The sequence below is a fragment of the Syzygium oleosum genome, unplaced genomic scaffold (assembly GCF_021117445.2).
Source record: "Syzygium oleosum isolate NSW1041296 unplaced genomic scaffold, Sole_v2.1 Sole_v2.02, whole genome shotgun sequence".
NCBI lineage: Eukaryota > Viridiplantae > Streptophyta > Magnoliopsida > Myrtales > Myrtaceae > Syzygium > Syzygium oleosum.
In genome coordinates, this window is record NW_026607486.1 from 2,942,539 (window position 1) to 2,959,140 (window position 16,602).

The window sequence follows — 16,602 nt, forward strand, 5'->3', positions numbered from 1 at the left end:
CTGTGGAGATAACGTGCCGTGAGATCCAACTTCTCTTTCATACATGCACCATGCTCCAGTCTTTTATAGCGTACCTGATTAGTGGATGAGTCTGGACAAAGGTTCGGTTTCGGACTAAAAAATCCTCAACCCTCGGTCGTCCCTTATCATCCTTTTGGAATTGGCGAGTTAGGCTCTGCATATGAGGCGGCAACCATACAATCATTCGTAATTCGGTTGAGTATCCTCCCGATAATCATGTGTGTCAAATTGGTATTTATAATTTTAGCAAAAATGAGACTGTAGAGTTAGGGCCTCCCTTCTTCACAACTATATTACATGGCGACAGAGATATACGATACATGATAAATGGGTTTACCATTTGCGTGTAGAGAAATTCTCTCCCGCTCTCTATGTGATACTTTACAACCCTCTGCCGATCTTTCCCTCACCAAAGTCCGCCAGCGCTGGATAAATTCTACATAATCATCTATCAGTCTCAGGATTGAGCTCCATCAATTTATCGGCAACCTTCTTCCCAAGAGTTTCATTCCCATGAGCCACATAAACCTCCCAAAGCCGAGGACCACATTGATATATCTGCATCGAAAGGCGTTTATTTGCTCTATCGGATCTGTGGCATGGTATTAGTAACCAGCGCAGGCAAAAAGATCGATCATCCAAGAGAAGTGATTGACCCTATTCCTTGGATCAAATGTCATCCCCCAATTTGACGCTAGCAAAGCTTAAACTGATCATCAGGACAAGCCTGCTCATCTTGCAGAAATAAATGCTGATAGAGACAAGTCATCAGTTCCAGTCCTACCATCAAAATAACAGTCAGGTGCTGAAAGTTTGTAGATGAAAATATTATTTACCTGCACTACTTATTAGATGGTCCAGCTAGCTTGACATGTGACGGTTCAACTGATCAGCCGCTTGCTACACTTATGCTCGTGACCAGAGCCTTAGCCTCTGGAACCTGAACTAAGAGAAAAGAACTCGCAATTGATCGCATCATAGAGTATTGACTAATTTGCAATACAAGTAAATGAAGCACGAGTGTGCAAGCTGAGATATTGGTGACATCCTTGTTAGAGAGACTTCGTATACCAGCTCACCAAAACCTATAAGAACCCACAACATCAGACCATTCAGGAGCGGACAAAATTTCTGTTAGGAAGAGTAACACGGTGGAACAGCACTATGCATACTTAATCTGGCATCTCATCCAGCCGTTTCTTAAAAATTCCTAAACTTGATAATAGTAGTTAAATGGACGTTTATGCAACAAACACTCGAGTCTTGAGGTACCACGCACTCATGTACTTGAAAAAAACAGCAGAAAGAGAGAGATCTATAACTGTCTAAAATCTGCCTCTAATAGACATTTCTTAACCATCAGAGTGATCTTGAAAAACGAGGGCAGAAAAGGCATTACCAACTGTCCAATATGTTTACCAATCTTGACATGTATACTTTCATTTCTGAGACATAATGTTTGAAGAGATGAACTTCATATATAACAGTTGCCCTCTTCACTACCTTCCGGCAATCTGACCACAGAGCATAATATCAGTAGTCTACTGATAGTAAATGAGCATCCATTATCAGATACAAGATCCACCATAAAACAATTCAATGATGAAAACAAGCCATAGGAAAACTAATAAACAACAAAAAGAATAATATCAGTAGTCTACTCATGGTAAATGAGCATCCATTATCAGATACAAGATCCACCATAAAACAATTCAATGATGAAAACAAGCCATAGGAAAACTAATAAACAACAAAAAGAATAGCGTACCATATTTAGCGTTCAGCAGTCAGCCCAACTACAACCAGGATCTTTCCCTACTTGCTTTTCCTTCATCATATACCTAACTTCTGCTGATCTTTCCCAATCCCCAATGTCAGCAAGTATGCCAGATAACTGTACATAAGCACCTGAATTCTCTGGATCAAGCTTGATAATTTGCTCCGCTACTTTCTTCCCAAGAGTTCTATTCCCATGAGCCACACAACCTCTCAACACAGACGACCACATTGTTGTATCGGCATCAAAAGGCATTTGCTCTATCAGATCTATGGCCTCATTCAGGTAACCCGCCCGTGCAAAAAGATCGATAACACAGGAGTAGTGGTCGATCGTCGGATCGATGTCATAATCCAATTTCATTGCATATAACCATTTCCACCCCTCTTCAACCAATCCACAATGATCACATGCGGACAGGACTGCTGTAAAAGTAATATCTGTGGGTCTCAAACCAGCATGCCTCAGCTCCTCAAACAGACTCAATGCTTTCATCCCATGGCCGTTGGTAGCATAACCCATCAGCATGGTATTCCAAGAGACTTCGTCCATTTTCACCATTCCATTAAATACTTTTCTCCCTTTCTCAACATGACCACACTTGCAGAAGAAATCGACGAGGGAAGTAGAAATGATAGGGTCATGTTCGAGCCCAATGACAATGGCTCTTCCAAAAATTTGTTCCCCGAGATCAAATGAAGATATAACAGCACAAGAACTGAGAACACTCGCAAAGCTGAACTTATCCATCATCAAGCCAAGCCTATTCATCTCACAGAAAAGATCTAAAGCTTCAACAGGACAACCGTTCTGACTGAGACCTACTAGCATTGAATTCCACGAGATCAAGCTTTTCTTTGACATAGACTTGAAAATTTCTTTTGCATCATCAACCTTTCCACAGTTAGAATACACTGTGATCATAGAATTAAGTAAGATCGTGTCATGAACTTCCAGCTCATCAAAGAGATCGCAAGCATCCCTTAGGCTTCCGCATTTATAATACACGTCAACAAGAGCACTCGCGACGATAATTTCGTTAAGGAGACCACTCTTCGAAGCATGGGCATGCATTAGCTTACCCTGTACAAGAACACCTAAGCTGCTGCATGCACTTAAAATACTGGCTACTGTAGAGGCGTCCTCACGGACGGCTTCTTCACGCATCTTGTTAAACAGAACTAAAGCTTCCATTTCCTCGTTATTAGCTACGTGGCCTGCAATCAGTGAATTCCATGATACGACACATGGGTTATTGCTACTGCTGAAAACCCTTCTTGCCTCATCCATTTTACCACAATTGGCATACCCAGAAATCAATGCCGACAGAGAGAAATCATTCGGTTCGTCCATGCTACTTAAAACTCGATTGGCACTATCCAAGTCACCGCATTTTCCATACAAGTTGACCAACGAACTAGCCAACACCGAATCAAATGCCACTCTGTCAATAAGAAGGCGCGCATGAATCTGCTTGCCACAATCAATAGCTTCTAGGTCAGAACAAGCACCTATGACAGTGGCCAAAACAAAGGTATCACCCTGCATTCTCTCAAAAGGATCTGAATTCATGTCCTTAAAAAACCTAAGGGCTTCCCTGGAACGCCCACTCTTGGCATAACCATGAATCATGGAATTCCACGCAACTGCATTCTTCCTGGACATGGCATTAAACAAACAAGAAACAGTCCGAAGATCACCCCTCTTGGCAAAACCCGAAATCACCACATTCCAAGAGAAATCATTCCTGTAGGGCATGTAACTAAACAACTCCAGAGACTTAGCCGCCTCTCCCGTCCTCATGTAGCCTTCAACCATCGTGTTCCAAGTGAAGCAATTCCGCTGAGGCATATCATCAAACAGTCGCCGTGCATTATCCATTTGGCCGCACTTGGCGTAGAGCTGAAGGAGACGGTTTCCGAGCGTGATGGCGCAGTTCAAGAGACCCTTTTTCAGGAAGAGGAGATGGAGCTGCTTGCCTTCGTGGACGGAGAGACGAGTGATGCAGGACTGGAGTAAGTGCCCGCAGGTTTGCACATCCATGTCCATGACCTCTCAATGTTTACGTTAAAGCTGCTGTTGGCCTGAACTCCAAATCGCCGGCGCCACCGTCCCGCCAGTCTGACGCCGCCAGACGACGGCGACCATCCACAAGCACAAGCCCCTATGTCGGCCGGTGTGCGGCGGCGAAGGTGAGAGCAGCATTTCGGCTTGAACTACCCAGCGTCGCCGTTTTGATGAGTTGTAAGCAGGTCTCGAGAAAAAGTCGGCGGTATGCAATTTCCATGCACTAGAATAGTTTTCTTCACAAAAATACTAAAGTTCTTTATTTGATTTAGAAAAAAAAAATGAAGGATAGTGATATCGATCGTGAATTTTAATTTAACGTGCAACGTGATTTCTGAACTTTTAATACATAGTCCCTGAACAATACCAAAAAGTCGCCATTCAATTAATTCAAAATCAGGGGCAATATTAAATATTTTCATACAATTTAGACACTACGTTGAGCATATACCAAAAGTTGAAGAATCACGCTGAACAAATTTAAAGTTGAAAGATCATATTTAGCTCAAGTTCGTAGACCATTTATTTCATTTTCCCATTAAAAGAATGCAAATACAATAATGAGCCGTTCTGTGACTTCGAAATGGGTCGTGTCCCACTTCGCAGAACATAGAAACCGCAAAGCCGGACAAAAATCGCCCTGCTCTTCACTGCCGTGCAAGGCAACAGGGCAAGGTCGAAGCAACCGCTTCGCTTTGATCCCCTCCGCTCGGCCAACTCGCATTCGTTCCTTTCAAATTCTGTCGCGTACTACTCCGAGCATGTAAGCAACGGAAGAGGAAGCTGCTTTGCGCACCGTCGCATCGTCCGCGTTCGTTATATGGGTGTGAATGCCGCCTCTGTACTTAACCAGCTCCTCGGCCACAGAGTCCGCAACCCCAAGTCGCCGCCGGCGCCGCCCAGGCCCAGCACCGCCAAGGCTCTGACCGGCACCATCCTCGGCCACCTCGATGCGGGTCGCCTCCGGCAAGCCGTCTCCGTCCTCTTCGAGTCCCCGGAGCCCGTCGCCCGCTCTCTGTACGCCCGCCTCTTCCAGCTCTGCTCCTCCGCCCGCGCCATCGTGGAGGCCCGGAGGGTGGAGTCCCACCTGGTCGCCCTCGACCCGACGCCGCCGGCCTTCCTGCTGAACCGCGCCATCGAGGCTTATGGGAAATGCGGGTGCTTGGCGGACGCCCGAGAGCTGTTCGACGAAATGCCCGAGAGAGATGGCGGGTCTTGGAACGCGTTGATTGCTGCGTATGTGCGGAACGGGCGCGCGGAGAAGGCGCTGAGCTTGTTTTCGAAAATGAACGCATCCGGGGTTTCTGCTAGTGAGGTCACTTTTGCCGGTGTGCTTGGCTCTTGTGGTGTCATTCGGGCGCTTGGTCTGTCGATGCAAATCCATGGGCTCATGGTGAAGCATGCTTTTTGTGGTAACGTAATTTTGGGGAGCTCGCTTGTCGATGTGTACGGGAAGTGCGGTGTTATGGGTGACTCGAGGAGGATGTTCGATGAGATGGAAAGACCAAATGCGGTTTCTTGGAATGTGATTGTAAGGCGGTATCTTGAGATGGATGATGAGAGGGAGGCGATTGTTATGTTCTTCAAAATGTTTCTGACTGACACTAGGCCGCTGAAGTTCACCTTCTCAAGCGCTCTTGTTGCTTGTTCTAAGATTCGTGCTCTTGTGGAGGGGATGCAAATACATGGGTCCACAATTAAGGTATGTCTGGAAGATGATGAAGTGGTTTCCAGTTCACTCATTGATATGTATGTTAAGTGCGTTGAATTAGAATCTGCACAAAAGATTTTTGATCAACCTTGTGCCAAGAACGTAGTTTCCTGGACTTCAATGGTGTCTGGTTATGCTTTGGGTGGGAGAACTGGAAAGGCTAGGGAGCTCTTCAATGAGATGCCGGAACGGAATGTGATTTCCTGGAATGCAATGTTGGCAGGATACATCCGCTCCGGACAGTGGGATGAGGCCTTAAATTTCATATCTCTAATGCGCAGTTCAACCAAGGACATTGACCATGTCACTCTTGCACTGATCTCAAACTTGTGTACTGGCCTTTCAGATGTTTTCTTGGGGAAGCAAGTGCATGGGTTTGTTTATCGACGTGGTCTCTTTTCCCATTTACTTGTCAGCAATTCTCTTTTGGATATGTATGGAAAATGCGGGAACTTCAGATATGCTCGAGCTTGTTTTTACGTGATGAGTCAGTGGCGGGACAAAGTTTCCTGGAATTCTTTGCTGACCAGTTATGCTCGTCATCAAAGGAGTGAACATGCGATGGAAATGTTCTGTGAGATGCAATGGGAGACAATGCCCAGTGTCTTCACTTTTGGAACTCTTCTTGCAGCTTGTGCTAATATTGGTGCTCTTGATCATGGGAAACAAATTCACGGATTCATGATTAGGAAAGGATATAAGATCGATATTGTCGTTAGAGGAGCTCTGATTGACATGTATTCCAAATGCCGCTGCATCAAGTATGCCCTGAAAGTTTTCATGGAAGCAGCTCCACGAGATGTGGTTCTTTGGAATTCCATAATTCTGGGCTGTTGCCACAATCGGTTGGGCAAAGACGCTCTAGAATTGTTTGACATGATGAGCACGGAAGGTATTAAACCAGACCACGGCACATTTCAGGGGCTCTTGCGTGCCTGTATCTGTGAGGATCTTGTTGACTTGGGAGGACGGAGTTTCAAATCTATGACTAATGTTTATAGCGTTATCCCTAGGCTAGAGCATTATGAGCAAATGATTGAACTCTATAGCCGTGCCGGACGGATGTGTGAGCTTAAAAAGTTTGTTAAGACAATGCCATTTGAGCCGACAGTTTCGATGCTTAAGAGAATACATGGTGCTTGTCAAAAACATGGGTTCCCCAACTTGGGAGAATGGGCTTCCAAGCTGCTTGCAGAGTCGAATATTTCAGATCCATGTGAAAAATGAAGTTGCAGGCATACCCAGAACGGCAAAGTAGTTAACTACAGATCGGTCGGTTTGATTAGCAAACAGTTTCTGGAATAGGACTCGAGCTGCAAAACTCCATCCTCTTTAAGTTAAGACCTCCCTAGTTCTCTGACCAGGAAAGCAAACTGATCCCCACCCGGACAATGTCTTCGCTTGTCACCAAAAAAAAAAAAAAAAGCAGAAGCAGCTGGCGAAACTTCAACTGCAAAAAGTCGGAATTTTCGGGATGCATATTGCTTCGACATGATGTCCAATGACTTACGTGCATATGAGGACCGGTCTAGATTTTCCTCCCCAAAAATCTCTGACCTAATCGTATTTAGATCAATGATTGAAGCTTCCAAGAGAAGGAGAAACAGAAGCAGAAGTCCTGTCGAATAACAGGAGCCATGGTCATGGAGCCAACCAAATGATTGTGAAGCAACCCAAGGCAAGTGACCATCATATCTGGCTCGAAGAGTGCCTTCGAAGGGCCACTTCATTTTCAAGCACTGCCAAAAAACTTGTTGGCGAGTTCTTTCAGCTCAAGCAACGTCTTTCAGGTTCAAATTTTTCCACCCCATCTTTTCATGGTTACCTTACCCTGCGGATGAATACGACACAAATTCCTGTCGTGAAGATCATATGAATTCGTCTCATTTACTGAAAGAAAATGGGGAAAAAGAAACATGGGAATAGGATATTTGAGTGCGGACAAATCTACAGAACAACAAATAATGAGACGCGCAACCCTCTCAACCGACTACGAATAAACTAATCTATGGGGCCAACCTTACGTGCTGACATACCAAAATGTTTATTATCGACCGATTTGCATCTGCTACCCCTGTTGCGACTTGGAGATTGACTAGGCTTTTGGAAACCTAATCCTAGATCATGGTACCATGCTCTTTCTATGGTTTCGTTCCTTTCCCTTTATCAAACCCACAGGGAGCTCGTAGTCAGCCTAACGATCGAGGGTCTCGAGTTCTAGAAGTTCGTCCTGAGACTAAGTTTCCGTCCCGATGCTGTGACTATGGCCGGTCCAGTCTAACGACAATCGCATTCCTATGATTAATTTTCTGTCCTAACATACGACCTGAGGTACCGAGGATTCGTCTAGAGAAAAAGAAAGAGAGAGAGAGCGTACGAATTGACTCTTAAGCTGTTTCATTTTCATTTTTTTCTTTGGGCCGAAATAGACTCCTCAGTTGTTCGAGGAATATCTTTATATACTAAAGTTAGTTGGGGCCTAGGACCCTCTCCTAACAACATGATGTCTCAGTCTCCAGGAAACGACATCACGTTTTGGAATATTATAATTTCAAACGTACCGCCCTAGAAATCCTTCCTTAGCATTGCCCTCTTCGAAAAGCAACCCAACAAATCTTCCACCTCCCCCTCCCCCTCCTAAACTTTTGTCTTTAATTAAATTCTTTAGCTAGTTAATCAAATTGATTAGCACTAATAATTAACGCCCTCGACTCAGATACGTCTCAACATGCGCAGCCAGGCCCCTCATCCCCTGTTCCCTCTCCCACCCCCATCGGAAGTGGACGTGCCTGTCTTTCCCTTCCACGCAAAAGGAACACATCGGAAAAGCCAACAAACAAACGCTCCTCCTCCTGAAAAAGACAGAAAGATCTTGATGCGGGGCGAATTGCGCCGCGTGGTGTTTATATCGGGCGACGATTGTATGCATTTTGTTAACTTGTACACTTACTCCTTTTCGTTTGACGTGTAATAAATAAGCAATAATTCTTGATTGATCTGGTGATATTTTGTTTGCAACGTCTCTCAATTTGATCGTGATATAATTTATTTAGTGTTTTTTGCCTTAGGATGTGGGCCTGCTTCCTACTCATCTAGAACTCCTTGACTTTTACTTCAAGAGCCGTCCATTAATTAATAACTCTAGATGAAATAAAGATAATGACGAAAATTGGAAATGACTATAAGGTGGCTGTTTTTGATAATGCCATTCTACCCACCTCTCTCCTCTTCCATAGCAAACCAGAATCACTCACTGCTCCTTCCTTCCCCCCTCCACACACACACACACATACAACAGCAACTACATACCATGCTAGACCCGGCCCGACAAAGAAACAACCTTAGGCTATCCGACCACATCCAGATCTCTGGCGTCGGTGCCCTCGACTACGGTTCCCGGGCTCGAAAGACTGTCGAAAGCCATGCAAACTACAGGGCTACTGCTCAGGCCAACATGTGCGACTTCCGCGGCAAGACGAACGCAGACGAGGACTCGGGGGTATGCACACCGCCGCTGTGGCGGTCGAGCCCACCGGAGAGCCCGCAGCGCCACCAGGGCGGCGTCAACCATTACCGGAGCTTGTCGCCCGCTTCGAGGACGCAGGCAATCGCTCGGGGGCAAATGGAGCTCATGGAGATGGTGAGGAACATGCCCGAGTCGTGCTACGAGCTCTCTCTCAAAGACCTCGTCGAGCTGCCGAGGGTTCGGCCACAGCTCGATACCATGGCGATGATCCAAAGGGATGGGAGTGCCAAGAGACAGAACAGCAACAGGAGAGTTGATGGGACCAATAATAAAGGGCATATGATGGTGAGGAGTGGAAGTATCGACAATGGTGGGTTCTTGCTTAAAATGGTGTTTCCAATTCCTTGGAGCTCAAGCAAGAAGAAAAAGGATAATATAGGCAATAACTTTAGCAAGGTCTCGCCGAGGCCCTCGATGGATGGATCTGCGAACGTCGAGGTCGAGAAGGAGTGGTGGAGGAAGAGGAATTCTGCACCGGGTGACAGCGAGAGCGTTGATTCAAGCATGAACGCCGGAAGCATGAAGAGCAGTGGAAGCAGAAGCAGCAGCAGCAGCAGCAGATGCAACAGCTTGAGTAGGAGCAAGAGGTATGAACTGTTAAGCAAACTTCATTCTAGTTTTTCTGTGCTTATGCGATTTTGTGAGGGAAAAAGAATTAGGCCAGGATGGATCAGATTCTGTTCCATCTAATAGAGTTGAGAAAATTTGCACTTTAGGAATAGGATTAATGAACCTGTGAAGTTCTGTTGCAAATTAGAGAAAAAAACTAGTCGCAGATTCGCAATTAAGTGAAATTTGATACTTAAAGGGACATCTTTGCATAAGGCTCGTGGGTTCCCTGGAAATACTAGTAGATGAATTTAAGAACTAAGATTATTTTGTTTCATCAGAAAATAGGATGCTGCCAAGAGAGAGAGTGAGAATTTTCTCTCTGCAGAGACCTGAGCTGGTATTTTGCAAGGTTGTTTCCTTGGAGACTTGTTTGTGTTCCTGGAAACTTTCATCGGATATTTTTCCTACAGTGGATAAGCATAAGAGTCAAAGTCTTTGTTCTAGAACAGACCCTTTTCTGGGGAAAAAAAAAATGTGTTTCTGTACAATTTCCTGTTGTTTTCCTGGACAAGCCATTCCGAGTTTTTCCAACCACACCATGAGTTGTGCCAGACTTAGATGATGGGTTCAGGAACAGGGTCAACCAATAGGAAAATCTCATGATTCTGAAATGAGAATCCTTATCGTTGTCGTGGAGTACATCTCACAATTGTTTCGAGTCCAAACCGTACATGAATTGCCTCCCAAGCCACACCACACAATCCTGACTTCTAATCAAGGACACATGACAGAGAACTTCATTATCATGTCCCAAATAGTAATCCAGGCTGGGTTTCATGAGATAACAAAACTATGTGACTGTTCAAGAAATTTGTTAAGCAATTGCTGTCCAAGTGATCCTGACAAATTCCCTTCTTTGGACGCGACGCAGGCACGTGAACGGAGGAGGGTGTTGCTCGTTTCTCTGGACGGTGAAGAGCGAATCGCAGAAGCGAAAAGAGCGAGCCCATGCTCCGAACGCGGCCTAAATCGGTTCTGTAATTATGTTTCCATTACTGTAGTACATCCAAAGATCACATTAGAGTGCCTACATATATTCGGAAGTGTTTGATGAGTTTGTAATTATTCTCATCTCTAAATTTTTCAATATGCTGTTTGCTTGAATTCGGTGTTCTTTCGCTTGCCCTTCCAATGAATCTCATTATTTAAGCAGTTTGAATTATCGAGTCAACTATGTGATTAGTGGAGTTAATGCTATATACGCAATAATCTCTGGTATATGTCTTTCTGACTTGGATCTGCACTAAACAGTAATGTGACATCAACAGTGTTATATGTGTTCTTGAAGCTTAAGGTAAGGATGTTGTCCTCTCTATGAATGGGTTGGTCAATTATTATGTTTCGTTTAGTTGTTACTTTGTCTCGGCAAAAGAGGGGGAAAAGCAAGTGAAGTTCCCCTTTTCCTTTTTGGCATGCCCGTATTCAATTGTGTGGCCCTAAGAAAGACAAAATCAAGTGTGATTTGCCTTTGTTTCCACTTTCGACAATCAAAGTGACACCAATTTTAGGAAAGTGAAAGGGCTTGTCTTCTTAAAAAAAAGCAGCTATGGGCCTCGACCTGCGCGCTTTATTTAAAGAACCGTGTTTTGCTCCATCTCTCTAATTCGTGAGCCGCACGTCATGAATATCCACCACGTAAAAACATAATTAATTATATACGTGGGTAATGTCCGTATTTGCATTCCACCAATCAGATGGTTCAGAGAAGAAGGAATATACGGCGTCTTTACTTATAAATTTATTGCATGAGATGGTAAGGCTAACATTCACTGTCATTCGGTAGGAATAGGCTCCTTTTCATAATTTCTACCTTGATTAAGATTGTGAAGAGGGTTGCTCTTTGGGAAGGCATATGATGAATATTTCATGAGTGCAACACCTAGGAAGTTTGCTTTGCCCGGGTTTTAGACGGTTGCGCTAATCCAACTTCATGGTTGTAACTAGCCAAGTATATCTTAAAATCTTCCCATCTAAGTCAATTTGGTAATTACAATTAACTATAGTTATGTCGAGCTAGGATTTGAAAAGAAGGATAGGGGATGACTAGAACGGTTACTTCCTTCAAGCCTCGTCGCCAAACTTTCATATCCGCTGACAGAATATTTGGATCTATGACCGTTGAGAGCTCGTCGCTCAACGCCACTCGTGATTGATATGAGGTGGGCGAGTAGCATCACCCAAGCCCTATCGAAGTACTAGAGATCTAGAGAAACCATTCACCAAACTGAGATGTAGACTACTATCACAAGCTGGTTGGAATCCTAAACTACTGTTTAGGAATATCAACTTGTACCGTTAGGGCATCAACATCGACGGGGTAAAATGTATTTGTAATTACACGAACAAATTAGGTTGGTGGTTGAGGCAGCTGCGTATGAATGTTAAAACACTTCAGCTGGTTTGAGGATTGGGGTGCTCTATCCTTGCCCTGTGTCCCATGACCATGAGGAAAAAGTTCATGTCCTCCATCCTCATCCTTGCGAGTTCGAAGATTTCCTCACGCAACACATGAATTTTTAAACTTGTGCATTAGCCCACAAAGCAATTGATGGAAATAAAGAAAGAAGGCAAGAGATCATGGAGCCTTCATGATTGAAATAGGAATAAATGGAAGAAAAAAGAAAGCATATCTTATCAACCTTATACAATTCCATAGAAGTTAGGAGAATCTGCCAAATGCGGATTGCGGAGCGGGGCGGGTCCGACCACATCCACTCCAAACCCCCCCTGAATTAAGGGTTTTGTTCGTCCTATTTGGAACAGGATGTTATGGATATCGACTTGCATGGTCAAAACGGCAATCCCTTAGTAATATGCACGAGCTGTTGTAAATCCGGTTCGATGAACTGCGTTGGACACGTCGAAATTCTTATTTTACTCCCAAAAAACTTAAAAGGAAAAAAAAATGGGGACACGGCGGTTAGGTATAACATGTCCACCATGAAATCACGATGAATTGACATTGCACCCATCATGGAAGTTAGTCAGACTCGTAAGATTGATTACACTGACGCATCACATTCCCAAGATCAACAGAAGACCAATTGAGCCCATCCACGAAGTAATTAGCATGATTCTTTATATAACTTGAGATATACATTAAATTTCTATGTGCGTGGCAGTTGTCTCCCCGAGTCAATGTTGCCAAAAAACTTGGTCTCTCGAGCTTATGTGAGTTAATGGACCGAGTTCTCTATATTCATCATAAATCTATACAAAATATAATGGACCGACCAAAATTATTACATGAACTCTTGAACAAAATATATCCCTATACTTTGATTTTTAGGACTACCAAGGAGGATCTATCAACTTTATTTAGGCTTATATATATATTGCTTTCTTTTAACTCAAAAATAAGAAGGAAAAGTCAAACACAGTGCATAATTTGTATAGATGGTATTGGGAGAAATTTTATCAGCACATTCCTAATGATGCAAGCAAACTCTCGTTGACCATTTCCATTACACGAGAGCTTACATTATAAGGGTGATCGCTTCCTGAGTTGGGCCGGCTCCAACCTAAAGCTGGATCTATCGGTCCCGAACCGGTCTAATCTAATGTTTTGGTTTCCTTTTCTTTACTTTTTAAAAGAAAAGGAGAATTTAAAAAAAGAAAAAAAGAAAATATATCCGAACGGCCCTATTCAAGCGGTTCAATTTTGCATTTGGAATTGAGAACCGCCCAGAACCAGCCGGTTCAGTCCGGTCCGGTCCGGTTCCCGAGTCCATCCAATTCCCATAACCTTTTTTTTTTTTCCTTCAACTTCATGCCAAACACATGCAATTTCTTTGTGAATTTAGTTTCAGAAAGTGAAATTAATAGAGCTTGGATTTCCCCTCGCTTTTCCAAGACCAACCTAACAAATGGACTCATAACATTGCGATCCATTTTCATGTTTAAAAAAAAATGCGTGGAGTATGATGGTTTCGTGGACTTCAAGAACATTAAAAAGTCACAATTCTACAGCACCTTACTAATTGACTGTCAAACACAAATGCATCTTGTGGGATTTGACAAGGGGTTTAAAATATTCATTCGCATATTCATTTTTACACGGGCGATAAGAAAATGACCCACCATAAAATTAAACGCAATAAGTGACGCTGCTCCATCAAATTAGGCATGGAAACGAGACGGATTTGGCATGGTATTTCAAGCCCATCCCATTAGCTTTCTAAGACTCCGAAATCGGTTACGAGTTTTGATATATAATATCCAAACCTGTCTCACTAAAGTAGTCAGGTTTCCATCCGATACCCGCAAACCGCCATAGTATCTTGTAATAAACAACAAACTTGTTGATCTCCAATTTGCAACGTTAACTAATTATCCGAAAGTTGTGCAATTTTAAATCTCCAATTAGAAATTTGTAGGTTCAAAATATGAGATTTATAGAATTTCAAATCAATAACAAGAATTCGAAGCTAGGTGTGGAATGGTAAGGGGTGATCAGTTCCCAATTCAGTTCGGTCCCACCCCGAAACTGGTCTGGTCCAATTCCCGGGCTGTCCAATGAAACCGATCGAGTTCAAAGGAGAGAATGCCTCGCTCTCGATCACCGAGAAATATGTTATCATCTAATAATTAACTAGTAATGACGTACCGCGCTCGTTGAGCATAAATAGAACTCAAGAGAATAGTTATTGGGTCCATTGAGTTATGGACATCTTTGTAAGACATGATGGGGGAGATGATGCAAGCGAAGGGAGTTTGATAGCTCTTGTCTCACCTTGAAAGGCGCTTTGTCTCCATTCCTGTGTATTCATATGCAAGCGCTACCTTCTATCGTCATCTTCTTTTGGCTAGTGTGGGATTTTCAAATCACGTGTCTTACCTCTTTGATTATATTTAAGGCTCCGTTCGTTTGGCGGAAAATATTCTCCCGGAAAATATTTTCCGGATTTTCCGGTGTCCGGGGGGCGGAAAACGTTTTCCGTGGGAAAATATTTTCCTTCCCCTCACAAAATAGTCTAAGTCCACGGAAAATGACTTCCGTTTCTTCAAAAGCGGAAATCATTTTCCTGAGCTTCTTCTTCTTCTTCTTCACTAAGTGCCGCCGCCACGGCCGCCGCCGCACCGCCGCCGGTTGGCGTTGGCGGCCGCGCCGCGCTGGAGTCCGCACACGGCGGACGCCTGGCCCGCTTGCCGCTGCTCGCTGCCGGTGCGCCGCCGGACGCTGCCGGAGCCACCGGCCGCTCTGGCGCCGGCCGGACGCCGCTGCAGCTCGGGGCCGCCGCGGCGGGCCGGCCGACGCGCCGCAGAAAAATATTTTCCGAAATTTTTTCATATTGGTCGCCGAACACCGGAAAATTATGTTCCGGGAAAACATTTTCCAGAAAAATGACTTCTGGGAAAATATTTTCCAAAAGGAGAATATTTTCCGCCAAATAAACGGAGCCTAAGAGCACGAATTTTCCTACTTCATTAAATGTGAAAAAGAAGAATATTTTCATGAATAATAATCATAATAATATATTTCTCATAATTTAACATATGAAAGTTCTCGACATATTTCTAAGGAAATAGACCATTGGCCTGTCGAAATCTAGTGTCCTACTCATCAGGACCTAGTGGATTTGGATTGCAAGAGAAACGAGCTCGACGACCTATGGCTTCCATGGTCCCTGAATTCAATCGTCGGCCCCATGGACGAGCCTTTTCAAGGACTTAGTTTGGCCAAGTGGCAATATCGAGTCCGATCGCCAAGGACCGTGGTTTGGCCGTCGAGGTCTCGAGTCCAGCCTTTGAGAGGTTGAGCTAGGTCAGACTATCATGAGGGTCACGAGTTCATATTTGGGTTTTTCGGGAACTTGAGGGCCCACTATTGGGTTGGGTCCACTACCGGTTGTAGGAGATCTAAGTTCAACTCTTGAGATCTTTGGGCTCTGTTTATTTCGCGGCAAACTATTTCGTGGAAAATATTTTCCTTATTATCCTAATCGAATCACTTAGAAAAGTAAGTTAACGGAAAAAAAAATTCATAGTCAATGAAAAACCGATATTTAAATTTGAGTGAATGATTTTCACTTTTAAAATCGCAAATCATTATTTAAACTACAACTATATATCTACGCTTGGACAAGAGACCCAACGCCCATATTTGGGTCCTCAATGGCCAGGTTTGGGTCCTAGAGGCTAACTCAAGTCCATAGAGGCCAGGCCCAAAACCCCAGTTCTCTTGCCTAGGTGCTCATGCCAAGGTTCTCGATAGCCAAACCTGAGACTCCGGTGCTTGTGCTCGAGTACCCAGCTTCCGCACTCAAGTCAACGGGGCCTGGACTCAGGTTCACAGAGGCCAAACCCAGGTCTCTTGAGGCTAGGTCAAGATCGTAGTGTCTATGCTTGAGTCCACGATGGCCAATCCCGAGACCCCGGTGCCCCCGGCGGCCATGCCTCGGTACCCAGCTCCCACGTCCAATTCACTAGCTCCTACACACAATTCCTTGATGGTCAAGCCCGATTTCACAAAGATTGGGCTTAAGTCCCTTGAGGCTATGTGCCCATGCACAGGTTCTTAGCCAATGGATGTCTTATATCACACAAATTGTGCACATCTCTTTAGAAAAATAAAAATCAAGCTTTATTTTCCCAAAAAAAAAAAAAAATTACTTATTTATTTTCAGATTTCAACCAAATACGAGAAAATATTGCCTTTTTCCTCAAAAACAAAAACAATTCTCGGATCTAAAACAGTGGAAGGAGGAGAGGTAAAGGAGAGAGAGAGAGAGAGAGAGAGAGAGAGAGAGAGAGAGAGAGAGAGAGGGGAGAGGTCGAGTGAGAGATGATGTCGCGCGATTGGAAAACAACTCTTGGATATTTGTCGTGTAATATTGACGCGGTCAAAATGCATTTTATGAAACCATAAGCAATAACGCAACTAATTTT

The 16,602-nt window shown here is 44.0% G+C and overlaps 3 protein-coding genes across 8 annotated transcripts; 2 read left to right on the plus strand and 1 right to left on the minus strand.

The window, feature by feature from the left end:
• Positions 1-240: 240 nt before the first annotated feature.
• Positions 241-4,069, minus strand: LOC115684642 (putative pentatricopeptide repeat-containing protein At1g77010, mitochondrial). Of its 6 annotated transcripts, XR_008815100.1 has the most exons (4): positions 1,790-4,069; positions 1,421-1,535; positions 858-961; positions 241-772 (listed from the first exon to the last, which is right to left on the minus strand). XR_008815100.1 is itself a non-coding variant. In XM_056305960.1 (2 exons), exon 1 carries the CDS (start codon positions 3,845-3,847, stop codon positions 1,802-1,804), a length of 2,046 nt encoding a protein of 681 aa, XP_056161935.1. In that variant the 5' UTR covers positions 3,848-4,069; the 3' UTR covers positions 241-961; positions 1,790-1,801. The 6 variants fall into 6 exon arrangements, 2 of the variants coding, with proteins under 2 accessions (XP_056161935.1, XP_056161921.1); XR_008815102.1 differs by lacking the exon at positions 1,421-1,535; XR_008815097.1 differs by having other exon boundaries at positions 241-961.
• A 400-nt stretch (positions 4,070-4,469) lies between these two features.
• LOC115684641 (pentatricopeptide repeat-containing protein At3g26540) lies at positions 4,470-7,442 on the plus strand. Its single transcript, XM_030609463.2, has one exon. The coding sequence runs from the start codon at positions 4,686-4,688 to the stop codon at positions 6,801-6,803; it is 2,118 nt and encodes a 705-aa protein (XP_030465323.2). The 5' UTR covers positions 4,470-4,685; the 3' UTR covers positions 6,804-7,442.
• A 1,211-nt stretch (positions 7,443-8,653) lies between these two features.
• LOC115684645 (uncharacterized) lies at positions 8,654-10,818 on the plus strand. Its single transcript, XM_030609475.2, has 2 exons — positions 8,654-9,689; positions 10,586-10,818. Exons 1-2 carry the CDS (start codon positions 8,752-8,754, stop codon positions 10,680-10,682), a joined length of 1,035 nt encoding a protein of 344 aa, XP_030465335.1. The 5' UTR covers positions 8,654-8,751; the 3' UTR covers positions 10,683-10,818.
• The last annotated feature ends 5,784 nt before the right edge of the window (positions 10,819-16,602 follow it).

Bases quoted from the DNA above. Each gene is read 5' to 3' on its own strand.
- LOC115684642 (XM_056305960.1), bottom strand. From the start codon at position 3,847: ATGGACATGGATGTGCAAACCTGCGGGCACTTACTCCAGTCCTGCATC.
- LOC115684641 (XM_030609463.2), top strand. From the start codon at position 4,686: ATGGGTGTGAATGCCGCCTCTGTACTTAACCAGCTCCTCGGCCACAGA.
- LOC115684645 (XM_030609475.2), top strand. From the start codon at position 8,752: ATGACTATAAGGTGGCTGTTTTTGATAATGCCATTCTACCCACCTCTC. The intron at 9,690-10,585 runs GTATGAACTGTT...GACGCGACGCAG, and splicing joins AGCTTGAGTAGGAGCAAGAG to GCACGTGAACGGAGGAGGGT.